The following is a 17,496-nucleotide window of genomic DNA, read 5'->3' on the forward strand; positions in this document are numbered from 1 at the left end:
ACTTGAAGTGAACGGACTGAGAGGGTGGTGGAGGCGGAGACAGTCAGGGCTTTCAAAAGAGGATTGGATCTTTATCTGAAGAAGAATTTTGAGGACATTGAGGTAAAGGCAGGGGAGTGACATTGATCTTGCAGAGAGCTAACACAGACGAATGGGACCGAATGTCCTATTTTTGTTCTTTAGCCATTCTCTAATTCAGCGATTTTCCGAATTTTGATTCAGTGATGACTGATCTGTCCGTCAGCTCCATTTACTCACCTTGTCTCCAATTCACGACAGTTTACATCAATCCCACCCAGAATCCATAAGAAATTCCAACAACATCCTCCTGTTTCTCAGGAAAAAGGGGACCTGGAATTCTATCCATCATCACACGCAGTAGGAAGGGTGCAGAGGAGATTCGACAGTTGTTGCCTGTGCTGGGGCATTTCAGCTCTGAAGGGAGGTTAGAGAGACTGTTTTTTTCCCCCTTGCAGCATAGAAGGCTGGGAGGTGCCGGGTAGGGAACTAGTCGAGGTGAAAACAATTATGACAGTCATAGATAGGGCACATCGGACGAAACTCCTCCCTTAGTCGATGCATCAATAATCAGGGACATCCATTTAGCGTCAGGGCAGGAGATTTAGAGGGGATTTTAGGAAAAACCTTTGCACCCGGGGAATGATGAGAACCTGGAATTCACGACATGAAATGGTTAAAGACGATGGAATCCGCAAAACATTTAAGAAGCATTTAGATGACCACTCGAATGCCATAGCATGCAAGGCTACGGACCAAGTGCTGGAAAGTGGGATTGGAATAGATAGGTGCTTGATGGCAGACGCAGACACAATTGTCAAAGGGCCTCTTCCTGTGCTGTAAAATTCTATGACCATATGACTCGACGATCTGCGTCTGATGCAATGAACTATGGACTAGGCGCTGGGAGATTGGATTAAAATGAGCGGCTAGTTTATTTTTTCTCTGTTTGTTTAGCCGGCACAGACAAGATGGGCTGAATGGCTTCTTTCTAACTCATATCTTTTGAATGGTTCTGTGCTATAATACTGCATAGTTGCCTTCAGTCCTTCAGTCATTTCATGATGATATGTGAAGTGAATAATATTGGCTGAAACCTGGTCTATGTGATGTTGTGGACCTCAGGGAGAGGCCAAGTTTGACGCTTCTGACTGAAGATTGTTGCAAATGCTTCACTTTGTCTTTTGCACTGATGTTCTGAGCTCTCCCATCATCGAGGGCTGAGATATTGGTGGAGTCCCTTCACCCTTCTTTAATTACATTAAACTCGATATAATTCTTGTTGTGGCTGTCTGTAATTGTTAGCCACATAAAATCTTGAAGTTCCAGTTCTGCCTCTACAGGATACTGGATATGCATGACTACAAATTAAATCAGAACCAGATTTTATGATAATTAAAACAATATGTTTTTATTTTACAAACCTAAAATCTAGATATAGTCATAAAAGCTTTCCTTCTGTACAAAAATAATTTGAGTTAACAAATTTTTAATAAGCACGAATATTGAAAACGCGCATATATATCTCTGAGCTTTAGGTTTATTTGGCTGCTGCGGATCAGAAGAAATTGCAAATTTGCATCGACACAGATTTGATATGGACAGTGTGGTTCCTGAAAACAAAAAAAAGAACAAAACAACCCTTTTCACAGCAGCAATCGGGCCGGAGCGGCCGGAAGACGGCAGCTGGTCACATTAAGAATTCTCTTCTTCTCTGGCATTCAACAAAAGTGGACGTAATCACGGTTTACTTAAAATGTGGACGATTTAATCAATGCCTCAGGCGGGCCCATGAAAGGACAACAAGGAAGCAACCGTGTGTAGTATCAGGACAGAGCCAAGTACACTGTCAAAGGAAAGCAACGTGAGTTGCAGCAGAGCACAGTTGTGCAATAGTCTGAACTCATCAGTACAGGTTTACAGCCCTACCAATCTTACAGCTAAATACTATTTCCCAATCTGTATTCAAACAGAAAATTCTGCGAATACTCAGCAGCTCGGGCAGCATATGTGGAGAGACAGAGAACCAGGGTAAAGGTTTTAGTGGATGGAATGCTCATTTCTAATGAAAGCTCACACACTCTCATTGATGGATCCATTTCACAAATCTTTTTCTACACGCTACCCGATGCCTTCACACGCTCGAAATTGCGATGCCCAGAATTTGCCACAATACCCGAGTTGAGGCCGAAACAATGTTTTATAAGGGGTTCACTCTGAGGACCAGTCATATTGAACTCGAAACGTTAACTCTGCTTCTCTCCACAGATACTGCCGGACCCGCTGGGTTTATTCAGCATGTTCTGTTTTCTCTTACTTCTAATTCAGTGATACCTAGATATCAACATAGGAACCAGAGTATGCCATTCAGCCCATTGAAAATGTTCAGCCATTCATTAACATTGCTGTTGATCTCTATCTTAACTCCATAGTCCATATCCTGCAAGAAATGCTCTGAAATCCATGTTTTTTCTGTTTCATAATGAAATTCCAGCTCTGGTGAAGACTAATGATTCTGAGAGAATGTGTGAGGGGTGGGGGTGGAGAGTGTATGAGGGGTGGGGGTGAGGACTGCGTTGCCGGATGGGGGTGAGGAGTGTGTGAGGGGTGGGGACCAGGGAGTGTCTCGATGTTGGCGGGGGTGTGGTGGAGGAGGGTCTTCTGGTCGTAGGAAGAGGGTGTGGCGCGAATGAAGCGGCGCACTGAGCCACTTCAACTGTTAATCCGCCACTGTCCTTGGGCCAGGCTCCGGTTAAAATGACTGCTGTATTTTCCTTCATGGCGAATGCTCCTGAGTTTGTGATTAATCGCTGTCGGGTGCAGTCAGTTTCTGGGATGGGTTGGGACTCTCTGTGAACTCGAGTCTTTCATTGTTACAAAGCGCACCGCTGCCACCTGCTGACAGAATCTCGCTCCTGCAGGAAAGAATTCCCCACTGAAAACGGCCCAAAAAGTGGGGACTGTCTTTGAATTTGACGGTCCAGTCCCACGCGATGGGTCTAATGTCCTTTCTCCGTGTTGGGTCATTCTCGGATTCTTATGTACTCTTAGACGTTATTCTGACTGATCAAATCCACATCGTGATAATTGATTTCATTAGAACCTATCATCATTGGGAAAGAGCAGCGAAAGTATCCCACATTAATATCCACAAACAAGTGGAAAATATATACGGATTAGGATTCGCTATTAAAGTGTAAGTTTTGGTAAGTACTGCAGTATTTAGCTGACTCTGAGTTTGCACCACAAAAATCAATATGATTGACATCATTGTTCCTACAGAAGGGTTTAAGTCCAGTAATGGTGGAGGACAAGTGATTGGTGAACTTACGAATTGAACAGGATCACTGGCAGTCTTGATATGATGACAAATCTCACAACACCAGGTTAAAGTCCAACACGTTTATTTGGTAGCACAAGCCGCGAGCTTTCAGAGCGCTGCCCCTTCATCGGGTGAGTGGGAGTTCTGTTCACAAACAGGGCATCTAAAGACCTAAAATCAATTTGCAAAATTGGAATGCGAGTCTTTACAGGTAATCAAGTATTAAAGGTGGAGACAATGTGAGTGGAGAGAGGGTTAAGCGCAGGTTAAGGAGATGTGTATTGTCTCCAGACAGGACAGTTAGTGAGACATTGCAAGACGGGGCGTTACAGATAGTGTGACATGAACCCAAGATCCTGGTTGAGGTCTCGTCATCTCCGTCCTAAATGGTTTATCCTTAATCTTCAGACTGTGAGCCCTGGTTCTGGCCACCCTCGCCATTGAGAAGATCCTTCCTGCATCTACCCTGTCTAGTCCTGTTAGAATTTTGTAAGGCTCCATGAAATCTCCTCTCTCTTCAACTCCCCTCATTCATCTGAACTCCAGCGAAAACAATCCTAACCGAGTCAATCTCTCCTCATACATCAGTCACGCCATACCCGGAATCATCCTGGTAAACCATTGCTGCACTCCCTCGAGAGCAAGAACATCCTTCCTCAGAAAAGGAGACTAAAACTGCACACAATATTCTAGGTGTGGCTGCATCAAGGCCCTGTATAATTGCAAAAACACATCCCTGCTCTTGTACTCGAAACTTCTCGCAATGAAGGCCAACGTACTGTTTGCTTTTTTTACCGGCTGCTGCACCTTCATGCTTACTTTCAGCAACTGGTGCTTAAGAGCACCCAGGTCCCGCTGCACACTCCACTCGCCTAATTTGAAGCCACTCAGGTAGTGATCTGCCTTATTATTTTTGATTCCAAAGTGAATTTAGTATTGCCGTTAAATATCACGGGGCGTTGGTTAGGTTCTCCCCTGTTGATGCTGTGTCTGAGGAGTTGTGAACTGTACTGAGCACTGTGCAATTATCGGTGAATTTTCGCATTTCTGACCGAATATCGGAGAGAAGCTCAGTGAAACTCTCCGCCTGGTGTCTGGAAGCCATGGGGAGTTTCAGCACTTTCTCATTCAAATTGCTGAGATTACATTTCTGTGGGTGAATCCCGTCCCTGTTCTGTTCAGCTCCCTGCTCTGTGTGGCTGCATTTACTCTGCAGTGAGTGAAAGTCATATATCAGACATTAACAGACCCAATCCTTAATAAATCATAAAATACAGGAAGCGCTCAACAGATCAGGCAGCATCAATAGAGAGTGCAACACAATTCACTTTTCAAGTCGATGGCCTTTCATCGGAACTGGAATATTTTACAGAGTAAATAATTTCTCAGCAAGGGCAGTGTGGGGGAAAAGGGCGGAGAATAACAACAGGGAAAGTTCTATGAAATGGTGCAGGACAGGAGAGGTTAAATGTCGAAAGGTGTAACGGTACAAAGTAAAAAAGAATGGGGAACGGGACTGGTGAAGAACATAAGAACATAAGAAATAGGAGCAGGAGTAGGCCATCTAGCCCTTCGAGCCTGCCCCGCCATTCAATAAGATCATGGCTGATCTGTCGTGGCTCAGTTCCACATTCCCGCCCTCTCCCCATAACCCTTAATCCCCTCTCTTATCAAAAACCCAAGCAGAAGGTGGTTCCAGAGCAGTGTTAATGGTGACAGTAGAATGGTAACGGTGGTTAGAATCTGAAGTTCCTGAATTCAATGCTGAAGCTGAAAGGCTGGAAAGGGCAGAATGGGAATATTCCTAATTCCTGTCAGGAACAACTAACATTGCATTACCAGAGCTGTGCATAAGCGGCTGTTGGAAAGAGAGATGTCTCGATGTCCTTTTAGAAACAAAGACATCAGTTAACAGTGAACTCAGTAAATGAGGAATAATAATTATATGAGAAGGCACTTTAAATGGAACATATCCAGATCACAGCCGATTTTATTGTGTTCAGTGACTCTGTGATCCTCTGGGGACTCTGATTGAGATCGTGGAGCGTTTAACGTCCAACATTTTATGCGGCAGAACACATTCCATTGCGATATTCATCAGATGAACAGACAAACCAGGAGTGCAGTAGATTGGAGTTCTTTTGCACAAGCCAGAGTCTCGATACCAAAACCGACAGCGACCCTGTTCAGATCCTGAGTTCTCCAATCACTTGTTCTCCACGATTCCTGTTGTTAAATCTCACAACGATTTATATTTAAACAGTTTTCATTGCGGGTTTCTAAGACAACTAAATATCGCAGTACACATTTGAGTTGTTGCAGAATTTTAATGCGTAAATCCTTCTCACAGAATAGTCAATATTAATGTGACATTCTCCCAATAACCTTTCTCACTGAGAGTCGGGAACATCTCACCAAACAATGGGATTTACTGTTTGGGATTTGTTAATCTGGATTTGATCAGATCCAATACGAAGAATGTATAACAATCCCAGTCTCATACAACACAGGAGGGTAATTCTGTCCATTGAATGTGTGAATCTTCAAAGACAGTCTCCACTTCTTGGGCCGTTTTTAATGGGGAATTCTTCCCTGCAGCACTGTGATTCCAGTAAGAAATCTCACAACACCAGGCTAAAGTCCAACCTGCTTGTTTGGTAGTAAACACCACTAGCTTTCGGAGCGCTGCGCCTTCGTCTGGTGAGCGGGGAGTTCTGATCACAAACAGGGCATGTAAAGGCACACACAGTTTACAGAATACTGATTAGAATGCGAATCTTTACAGCTAATCCGCTAATCAAGTCTTAAAGGTGCAGACAATGTGAGTGGAGATAGCATTAAGTAAGTATAGGTTAAAGAGATGTGTATTGTCTCCAGACAGGACAGTAAGATGTTGCAAGCCCAGGCAAGTCATGGGGGTTACAGATAGTGTGACATGAACCCAAGATCCAGGTTGAGGCCATCCTCATGTGTGCGGAACTTGGCTATCAGTTTCTGCTCAGCGAGTCTTCGCTGTCGTATGTCGTGAAGGCTGCCTTGGAGAACGTTTACCCGAAGATCAGAGGCCGAGTGCCCGTGACCGGTGAAGTGTTCGCCAACAAGAAGGGAACAGTCTTGCCTGGTGATTGTCGAGTGGTGTTCATTTATCTGTTGTCGTAGCGTCTGCATGGTCTCCCCAGTGTACCATGCCTCGGGACATCCTTTCCTGCAGCGTATTAGGTGGACAACATTGGCCGACTTGCAAGAGTATGTGCCGTGTACCTGGTGGATGGTGTTCACACGTGAGATGATGGCATCCATGTCGATGATCTGGCATGTCTTGCAGAGGTTGCTGTGGCAGGGTTGTGTGGTGTTGTGGTCACTGTTCTGCTGAAGGCTGAACAGACAATGGTCTGTTTGAAGTTGTGCGGTTGTTTGAAGGCAAGAAGCTGGGGTGAGGGGATGGCCTTGGCGAGATGTTTGCCTTCATCAATGAAATGTTGAAGGCTCCGGAGAAGATGTCGTAGCTTCTCCGCTCCGGGGAAGTATTGGATGACGAAGGGTGCTCTGTCCACCGTGTCCCCTGTTTGTCTTCTGAGGAGCTCGGTGCGGTTTTTCGCTGAGGCGCGTCGGAACTGATTCCGTCAGCAGGTGGCAGCAGTGCGCTTTGTAACAGTGAAAGACTGGTGTTCACCCAGAGTCTCAACCTATCCCGGAAACTTACTGAACCCGCAATGAATTAATCACAAGAACAGGAGCAGCCGTCAAGCAGAGAGATTGTCACGAATGGCAGAAACTTCCCAGATTTTCCTTGTGTTGAAATGAAAATCAGTAAATTCTACTGCCCCCATTTCCCCCCAGGTCAGATTGTCCTTTCTGTTCTCCAGACAGGAGCTGTTTAACACCCAGGCAGTAGCAATAAAACCCAATGTTCAATACGGTCAGATGTATGAAACATTTCACAAAAAAACCAAACAATATCTCTGCAATAAAACGAGACATAGAATGACAATCCACATTGATTCTCTGTACTTCCCCAAGACGCCTTTACGTTATATTTTCGTAATTTTGCTAAAATGCCTGTTAATGAATCTGAGCCATCGCAAAACTTCACAGCCTGGGATTTTTCTGGCTGGATTAGCGCGGACGTAGGGGGAAATTCTTCAAATTCAATCCCAATAGGATGTCGTTTCACCCTTTCCCATTGGTCTGTCCCACAGTCCTGTCCCTACATCCTGTGATGTGCTTCCTCTTTATCAGGGACTGGGAGCGCTGCGCAATAAAACCTGTCTGATATATCAGTACACAGACCCCAAAATCCCTGAGACCGAGTTGAAATATCTCTGGATTTTTCAATTTCCGAAAATGAGTTCAATTTTCTCAGACACAAAGCAAGCTCCACGTACATCCTGTGCGGTATAAAGTCGTCTTGTAATTCAAGCCTCACTGTCAATGTATCAACTCTGTCTACCTCAACCACTCCATGTGACAGCAAGTTCCACATTCTCCCCATTCCCTGTGTGAAAAAAACCCGCAGGACATTAGAGGAGAGATTCCAATTCAAATGTTCCCTCATCAGTTCAAAGCAAATTACTGCGGATGTTGGAATCTGACGAAGAGACATCCAGACTCGAAACATTAGCTCTGTTCTCTCTCCACAGAGGCTGTCAGACCTGCTGAGATTTTCCAGCTTTTTTTTACTCCATCATCAGTTGATGTTTCTCTGGGTTGGGCCCCCGAGGGGCATCCATAAATATATATGAAACTACAAGTTTTTCGTTCTAGAAAATAAACCAAACTTCACAGATCGAACCCTCTAAATATCTTCCCTGTACTTGTTGTGTAAAATGTCTCCTTGACATTTGTGGCATTGTATGTTTTATTGTGAGCGGCTGCAGTCACGAACACAATTCACTTTCTGGATCTGGATCTCACACCGATTTTCACCAGAGTGGTTTTAATCGACAGCGAGTTCAGACTGGTGAAAAATTCAATGGAATCTCTATCCCTCCCAACTCCACCACCTCTCTCTCTCCACTGCCAACATTCCCGGAGTCCAATCCACCCCCGACAGCTCAAAGATTTCCCTGCGCTAGTTCTCAGTTCGCGCCAGTTTTTATCTCCAGTGTGAAAGTGGTGATGACATGGCCCGCTCTGTAATAATAATTCCCTGAGTGCTGCAGTGAACTTCATCGGGAAGTAGCTGAACTGAGGATGTGCGGCAGTAACACCGAAACTGACTGCGGTTTGAATCAGGAAGTGCTAAGTGTGAAGATGGCTTCCAGACAACAAGCAGAGAGTTGGACCGAGGAGACAATTTGTCCCGTTTGTCTCGATTTCTTCACTGATCCGGTAACACTGGAATGTGGACACAACTTCTGCCGCTCCTGTATCATCCAGTGTTGGGAAAAAAAGGAGATAAACTCCTGCCCGGAATGTAGAGAGGAGTTTCGGGAAGAAAATCTTAGAGCCAGCTTGGCCTTAGCGAATCTGGCCGAGAGAGCTCGACAATTAAAGTTAAATCCGAAAGAGAAGAAAAGTAAATTTCACTGTGAAAAACATCAGGAAGAACTGGAGCTGTTTTGTGAAACTGAGAAGAAATTGATCTGTCTGATTTGTGTGACTGCGGAGGAACACAGAGAGCACCGCCTTCTGCAGATTAAAGAAGCTGTTGAAATCTACAAGGTAAAAGGGAAATATTATTTACCTGATAGTTTTATCACTTTTCAACATCCAGCATTTTCACTCTGTGATTTTCTCACCCAATCCCAGGATCAGCTCAAATCTTCCTTAGATTCTCTCACAGAGAAGAAATCGGCGGTTCTAGAAACAGAACAGAAACAGATACGGAAGATTTCTGAAGTTAGGGTAAGGTCTCTCTGTGCTGATTTTCTGGGATCTCGGTTAGTTTTGTTCCCTTTATCGCGGGACATTAATTATGTTTCACATTTCATTGGGTAGGAACAGTCGAGCAGTCTGCAGACCCACATCACATCCGAGTTCACTAAAATGCACCAAATTCTCATTGAGAAAGAACAGCGATTACTCAGAGATCTCAGGGAAGAAGAGGAGAGGATTCTAGAACCGATGGAGAGAAACCTTCGAGAGATTCAGGAGAATTTAAATTCTACTGAGGAGAAACTCTCAAAGTTGCAGAAACAGTTGGAGCAAAAAGACGAGCTGGTATTTCTTCAGGTGAGGAAATATATCGCGGCTCAGTTCAGGGAAACGTCACACAGTCACTAAATCACTGTGAAACTAATAGAGAATTTCCTGAAAAATAGCGAGATAATTGAACAGAATTTTGCGTCGAATCTGACGGCTCCCACACTGCTGATTCCTGTGAATACCTGTAATCTCATGAGAATGAGTTTTCTTGATTTTCACACTTCTTTCTGATTATTTCCGTGTTTGTCAAACTTAAGTTTTTCTTGAACTCCCATTGTAATCCAGTTCCAGTTCCATGTTGTGAGTGTGTGGGTGTGTCTGGTACGGTGTGTGAGAGTCACTGTGTCTGTGAGCGGGACTGATGTTCAATTCCAGTTTATTTGACTCTGCACAATCCTCCTTCCAAAATGCATCACTTTACATTTCCGTGTGAAATCTTATCTGCTCTGAGTCTGCTCATTTCACCAGTCTGTCTAACTGCTCCTGAAATCTGTTACTGTTACCCTCACTCTTCCCGATTCATTTCTTTTAGGAGGAAGCTCGTCGGAAGAGAAGGTAGGACATGTTCTTTACTGAAAATCTGCCGTTCGGTAAAATCACCCAGTAAAGTGTTGTTGTTTATTTATGTTTTTATTTCTTGTCACAACTTTAAAGGATATACAAAGAACAAATAACAACACAGCATGGGAAACAGGCCCAACGAGCCAGCGCTGCCATCTTAACAATGTGTTTTTCCTCCTCCACCCTTGACCCATGTCTATGCTTATGGTACCCCCATTGGAAACCAGATTAAGGGGAGAATAATTCAGGGACAATTTGTTACACCAATCAGCCTAAGAGCACATGTTTGGGGTGTGGGAGGAAACCAGAGCACCCGGACGAAACCTGCACAACCACAGGGAAAATGCGCAAACTCCCACAGACACTGGCCCAAATCCATGTATCTGCACGGTTAGCAGTGATAGTCACTGAGCTGTTGTGGTACCCATCTGCTGGTCCAGTTTTAAGCATGCACACACGACACAAAGTACTAGGCCACTCTCGAAACATCCAAGAGCAGCCACGCATGACCCACCGTGTGCATGCCCCTCGTTAGACAACAAGGTGGACCGACGCACCTGCGGAGTAAAAGAGAAAAACCATCAACAGATGTAACATTAGATTTCCAGGAACATCCCGAGGCTCTGATCCTTATTTAAAACAGTCTCCGATAACTGTTTCGCTCATGTGTCTATCTAAGTAAACTTTAAACAAGTCCAGCATTCCTGCTTTCACCACCTTACTTTGCAGTGCATTCCATACCCCCACGACCCTCTGTGTGAAAAACCACCCTCTAGCATCCAAATTATACCTCTCCCCCCTCACCCTAAGATTGTGACCCCTCGTGATATTTGTCTCCAATCTAGGAAAAAGCCTGCCACTGTTTACTCTATCTATACCCTTCATTATTTTATACACCTCTATCAGATCCCCCCTTAATCTCTGTCTTTCTAAGGAAAAGAGTCCCAGTTTACCCAATGTTTCCTCATAACCCAGTCCTTCCATACCAGGCAGCATCCTGGTAAACCTCCTCTGCACTCTCTCCAGGGTCTCCATGTCCTTCCGGTAATAAGGCGACCAGAACTGGACACAGCACTCCAAATGCGGTCTAACCAATGTTCTGTACAACTGTAGCATTAGACACCAGCTCTTGTATTATATACCCCTTCCTATAAAGGCTAGCATACCATAAGCTTTCTTCGCAACCTTCTCCACCCGTGTTGCCACCTTCAGAGACTTGTGCACTTGCACTCCCAGGTCCTTCTGCATTTCTATACTCTTAATAGGTCTACCCTTTATCATGTAACTCCCTCTACATTATTCCTTCCAAAATGCATCACCTCGCATTTATCAGGATTAAATTCTATCTGCCATTTATCTGCCCAATATACCAGCCTATCTATACGTTCTCCTGGCGCCAACAATTCACACACACTTCATTTGTTTGTATAATAAGTTTTTCCTTTATCTTTGCTCCACATGCTTTTTTGTAATGCAGCAAGTGGATAGGCTAAATGTTTATCATTTCCTGTAGGGTGTGATGTCTTGGTAACGAGTCTCTTCACAATTTTTGACCATTTTTCAGGGCACAGATTTTTCCATTCTCTGCCCATGAATTTCCAAGTTAGATTTTGTGCAGTTAGAGAAACAACATTAACATTTCACTTTGTACGTTTTCTCTATCATCAAAAATGTTGCAAACTTGAAGATTTAACCAACTTCTAAAGTACTGTAACAAAGACAAATTTATGATATCAACAGTTTAATGTTCACAGGATTAGTGATGACATCAACACTCTCTCAGTATCTGCTGCCGCCCTGCCTGTCGGAAAGTACAAAGCTCCTTTACAGTACACAGTGTGGAGAGAAATGGTGAACTCCATTAACCCTGGTAAAAAAAAACATTAATTTTATTGATTAGCAGTCCAGTTACAAAGGGACTAAAGTGTCTTTAATGTCCCAGATTAAATGCTCAAATTGCCGACTGTTAATCCTTGGGCGGCACAGTAGAACATAAGAACATAAGAAATAGGAGCAGGAGTAGGCCATCTAGCCCTTCGAGCCTGCCCCGCCATTCAATAAGATCATGGCTGATCTGAAGTGGATCAGTTCCACTTTCCCGCTTTCTCCCCATAACCCTTAATTCCCCTGACTATCAGAAACCTATCTACCCGTGACTTAAATATATTCAGCGAGGTAGCCTCCACCACTTCAACGGGCAGAGAATTCCAGAGATTCACCACCCTTTCAGTGAAGAAGTTCCTCCTCAACTCTGATCTAAACTGCACCCCCCCCCCCCCAATCTTGAGGCTGTGTCCTCTAGTCCAGCTATCCTTTCTAAGCGGGAAGAATCTCTCTACCTCTACCCTATCCGTCCGCTTCATTATCTATAAGATCCCCCCTCATCCTTCTAAACTCCAACGAGTACAGACCCAGTCTATTTAGACTCTCTTCATAGACCAACCCCCTCATCTCTGGTATCAGCCTAGTGAACCTCCTCTGCACTCCCTCCAAGGCCAATCCTTCTGCAAGTGCAGCGACCAAAACTGCACACAATACTCCAGCTGCAGCCTCACCAGTACCCTGTACAGTTGCAGCAAGACATCCCTACTTTTATATTCTATCCCTCTCGCCATAAAGGCCAACATTCCATTCGCCTTCTTGATCACCTGCCGCACCTGCAGACTGGGTTTTTGCGACACGTGCACAAGGACCCCCAGGTCCCTCTGCACCATAGCATGTTGCAGCTTTTCACCTTTTAAATAATAATCCCTCCTACTACTATTGTGACTAGTGCGGTAGACAGAGGGGAACTGGTGGATGTGGTGTTTTTAGATTTCTAAAAGGCATTTGACAAGGTGCCTCACAAAAGGTTGCTGCAGAAGGTTAAGGTGCATGGAGTTGGGGGAAGGTGTTAGCGTGGATAGAGGATTGGCTGTCTAATAGGAAGCAAAGAGTTGGTAGCATAGTGGTTAGCACTGCTGCTTCACAGTGCCAGGGACCGATTCCCGGCTTGGGCCATGTCTGTGTGGAGGTGCACGTTCTCCCTCTGTCTGTGTGGGTTTCCTCCAGGTGCTCTGGTTTTCTCCCATATCATGAAAGACATGCTGGTTAGTGGCATTGACCCAAAAAGGCACCAGACTGTGGCAACTAGGCGAATTTCACAGTAACTTCATTGCAGTGTTAATATAGAGCCTTACTTGTCACTAATAAATAAACTGCTCATATTTTGTTTTCTGTGGGTTCCCCCGGGTAAATGTCTGAAGCATTGTGTGTCAAAGCATTGAAAGGATCTGTATAACCAGAAGAGTGGAGTATGAATCTCAGGATGTGAAATAGAATTGCTCTAGGAGATTTGACTGGTCCCATCTCAGTCTGGGAAACAACTTTATCATTGATCAGGAAGGCACACAGACGTTAGAGAGCAAGTGATAAATGGCAGGTAACCTGTTCAGTGGAAGTGGACACATGAATCAAGAGGAGGGGCTGCAGAAACTGCAAGTTTGCACTGTATAAGGGAGGGAGCGTGTTGATCTTTTTGAAATGTTCAAGGTTCAAAAAAAAAGGGGTGATTGTAAACATCCATAGGTTTAACACAGTCACAGAGTCTAGATCAAAGTATGTACGGATTTAAATCTAGAATAGGGAGGATGACAGGGCAGTTTGGATTGAGTGAGGTTGAGTTTTTGAGTGACTCCATTGAGGTAGTGAACCAGTGAACCCACTGCTCACTCTATGAATTTGATCAGAGGCCCAATGCATTCTGAATGATGATCTTCAGAACAACGTCACTGGCCAGTTTCCCACTGGTTTGCAGTGTGGGGAAATGTTTTGTGGTTCCTTGAGAGGGGACAGGGACAAGTAATCCTCATGAATATGCAGCGGGGGTGAGAGAGAGGAAAAGGAGCAGTGAGCAGCAGTAAGCAAAATAACTCATCTCCTGGTCACAGAGAAATCATGAAAAGCTGCCTCAATTCCTGCATCGTGAGCTTAAACACTTCAGAACAACTGGAATAATTTTGAGGAACAATAATTGTGTGGGACCTTATCAAAAGCTTTCTGAAAATCTAAATACATTCCGTCCACCAGTTATGCTTCACTATTCTGTTAGTTGCATCTTGCACATTTTAAAAAGTCTGACAACACCAGGTTTTAGTCCAACCTATTTATTTGATAATATACTCACTAGCTTTCGGGGTTACCCCCTTCGTCAGGTGAATGGAGAGTTCTGGCCTCAGACAGAGCATATAAAGCACAGACAGTTTAGAGATTACTGTGCTTATAATTACAGAGCATATAAAGCACAGACAGTTTAGAGATTACTGTGCTTTATATGCTCTGTCTGAGGCCAGAACTCTCCATTCACCTGACGAAGGGGGTAACCCCGAAAGCTAGTGAGTATATTATCAAATAAATAGGTTGGACTAAAACCTGGTGTTGTCAGACTTTTTACTGTGTTTACGCCAGTCCAACGCCGGCATACCCACATCTTGCACATTTTCACAGTGGTTAGTACTGCTGCTCACAGTACCAGGGATCTGGGTTTAATTCCGGCCTTGGGTAACTATCTGTGTGGAGGTTGCACATTCTCCCCATGTCTGTGTGGGATTCCTCTGGGTGCTCCAGTTTTTTCCCACGTCCTAAAGGTGTGCAGGCTGGTAGATTGACCACTGTAAAATAAAATGTCCTTTAGTATCCCAAGGTGTGTTGATTAGATGGATTATTCATGGTAAGTATTTTGGGTTATGGGGAGAGGGCCTGGGTAAGATATTCCTCAGAGAGACACTGCAGAGGGCCAAAATGTCAAACTTCAGCACTGGATTCCCTTTCATAATCCATCTTGACAAAGCTTAAATTTAGCATTATTTTCTCCCACATCCTTTGTTAAAGATTCTTGCATTTCCTCTCCTACTGATGTCAGCTAATCAGTCTGTCATTTGTCATATTCTCTCTCTCTCCTCTCTTAAACATTGGGTTACATTTGCACCTTCCAATCTGCAGGAACCATTCCAGAGTCTGTAAATTTTTGAAAGATGACCATCAATGCATCTATTTTCTCTACAGTCATCTCTTTCCTCATCTGAAGTCTGGGAGAATTACCTACTTTAAATCCCATTATTTTCTCTACTCTTAGTCTTACAAGCAAGATAAAAGTAAGAGTCTTGCAGTTCCTCATTAATACCAGTCCCTTTATCGTCCATTCTTTATGGGAGGTTTTTGGTGATCATTGACATTTGGGTGGATTATTGGGAATGGTTGTGTGTTCTACCTTGGTCGTTTAAATTAACATGAAGTTTATGGTGTCTGTGACCACATTTTTCCTGTTAATTCACACTTCCCTCATGTTAATTATTTACGTTAAAATATAAGATTTATAGTATTAACTGTTTGACTTGAACAGTAAAATTATTCTTCATTTCACTGCTCATCCTAATTCGGGATCCCAAGGAGTCAGACGCTATCCTACAAGGCACTGGGCATTAAATACAGTACACCTGGAACTGAACGCCAGTCTATCACAGGGCCTGCACTCACACACAAACTAAGAGGCAATCAACCATGGCCAATCGACCTAACTTGCAAATCTTTGGTTTGTGCATGGAAACTGGAGCACCCAGTGAAATGGGGAGCATGTGCAAACTCCTCTCTGACGCTCAAGACTGGTTGGAATCAGGGTCCCTGGAGCTGTGAGGCAGCAGTTCTCACCACTGTGCCACCTCTAAAATTATTGTGTTTCTTTCACATTAGGGAATCTTATGATATTACCTATTGCAAAGGCTCGTGTGACACCGGAAGATTGGGAAAACTTTAACGATCAACAAAGGCTCACTAAAAAAGATACAGAGAGCGCAGATAAATTATGAAAGTGCAAAATATAAAAACAAGTGCAAAATATAAAAATGGACTGCAAAAGCCTCCATAAGGATGTAAAAAAGGAAGAGAGTAGTGAAAGTGAATGTTGGTATCTTGGAAAATTAGGCTGGAAATTAATGTTGGGAAACACAGAAATGGCTGAGATCCTAAATCAATACCTTGCCTCAGTTTTCACGATGGAGAATAGGAGTACCATCCCAATAACAACAGAAAATTCAGAGGTCATAGAAAGAGAGCAAATTGGGACTATCCTCATCACTAAGAAAAAGGGACATAGGAACACAAGTAGGCCATTCATCCCCTCTAACCCCACTCTGCTATTCAATGAGATCAATCGCTGATTGTGGTCTAACTCCATATACTTGCCCTAGGCTTATATACCTTGATGCCGCTGCTCAATAAAAGTATCATAGACTTAAAGTAGTGTGGCACAGCAGCACAGTAGTTAGCATTACTGCCTCACATACCCAAGGACCCAGGTTCAATTCTGGTCGTAGGTAACTGTGTGGAGTTTGCATATTTTCCCTATGTCTGTGCGGGTTTCTTCCGGGAGCTGTGGTTTCCTCCCACACTCCAAAAAAATGTGTGGGCGAGGTGGATTACCCCTTAATGTCAGGGAGATTAGCAGGGAAAATATATAGAGTTACAGGGATAGTTGTTGGTGCAGCCTTGATGGTCCAAATGGCCTCCTTCTGCATTGTAGGGATTAAACCTGACAATTGAACCAGCATCCACCACTATTTGAGAAAGAGATTTCCAAACCTTCACCACTCTGTACATGTAGAATTGTTTTCTACCATCTCTCCTGAACAGCTTCATCCTAATTTTTAGATTATGGCCCCTGGTTCCAGAGCTTTCAACAATTTATTCTTATCCACTCTGACCTTCTCTGAATATTTTGTAGACTTCTATTAGATCACCCCTCAACCTCCTGAATTCAAGAGAATAAAGGCCAAATTTATCTAATCTCTCCTTGTAACTAAACCCCTGAATCCAGGTATCATTCTTGTACATCTGCTTGGAACTCCTTCCAGGGCCAAAACATCCTTCCTAAGGTATGAAGTCCTTCCCTGCTCGTAATACTCTAAGTGGGGTCTAATGAGGGTTTTAGACAACTGAATCTTTGACTAATTTGCTTTGAGTTCTTCAAAAATGTAACAAGCAAAGCGGATAATGATGATCCTGTAGATGTAGTATATCTGGAGTTCCAGAAAGCATTTGATAAGGTGCCACACAAATGATTAGTACACAAGGTTAGTTCACATGGGCTGAGGGAATAATTCATTAGTTTTGATCGAAGATTGGCAAACGAACAGATAGCAGTAAGTCAGGATAAATGGGTGTTTTCTGAGTTGGCAAGATGTAACTAGTGGGGTGCCACAGGGTTCAACCCTCAGGCCCCAACTATTTACAATCTATATTAATCACATGCATACAGGAATAGTGGATGCCATAGCCAAATTTTCAGATGACACTAAAATAGGTGGGATGATAAGTTGTGATAACAAAAGAAGAAATATATAAATGGGCAATGGATAGTTTAAGTGAATAGGACAAAATTTGGCAGATGGAGTTTAAAGTGAATAAGTGTGGTG

The 17,496-nt window shown here is 43.7% G+C and overlaps 1 protein-coding gene across 1 annotated transcript in view; it reads left to right on the forward strand.

Moving 5' to 3' along the window:
• Positions 1 to 17,496, forward strand: part of LOC145337545 (uncharacterized) — a 93,656-nt gene that overhangs the window by 40,159 nt on the left and 36,001 nt on the right. Inside the window, exons 11-14 of the mRNA XM_080182336.1 lie at positions 8,495 to 9,004; positions 9,092 to 9,187; positions 9,281 to 9,514; positions 10,020 to 10,042. Of these exons, the coding sequence (XP_080038462.1) occupies positions 8,495 to 9,004; positions 9,092 to 9,187; positions 9,281 to 9,514; positions 10,020 to 10,042 (863 nt within the window). The remainder of the gene's footprint in view (positions 1 to 8,494; positions 9,005 to 9,091; positions 9,188 to 9,280; positions 9,515 to 10,019; positions 10,043 to 17,496) is intronic.

This window comes from Carcharhinus amblyrhynchos, unplaced genomic scaffold (assembly GCF_965287045.1).
Source record: "Carcharhinus amblyrhynchos unplaced genomic scaffold, sCarAmb.v2.hapA scaffold_52, whole genome shotgun sequence".
NCBI classification, from domain to species: domain Eukaryota; kingdom Metazoa; phylum Chordata; class Chondrichthyes; order Carcharhiniformes; family Carcharhinidae; genus Carcharhinus; species Carcharhinus amblyrhynchos.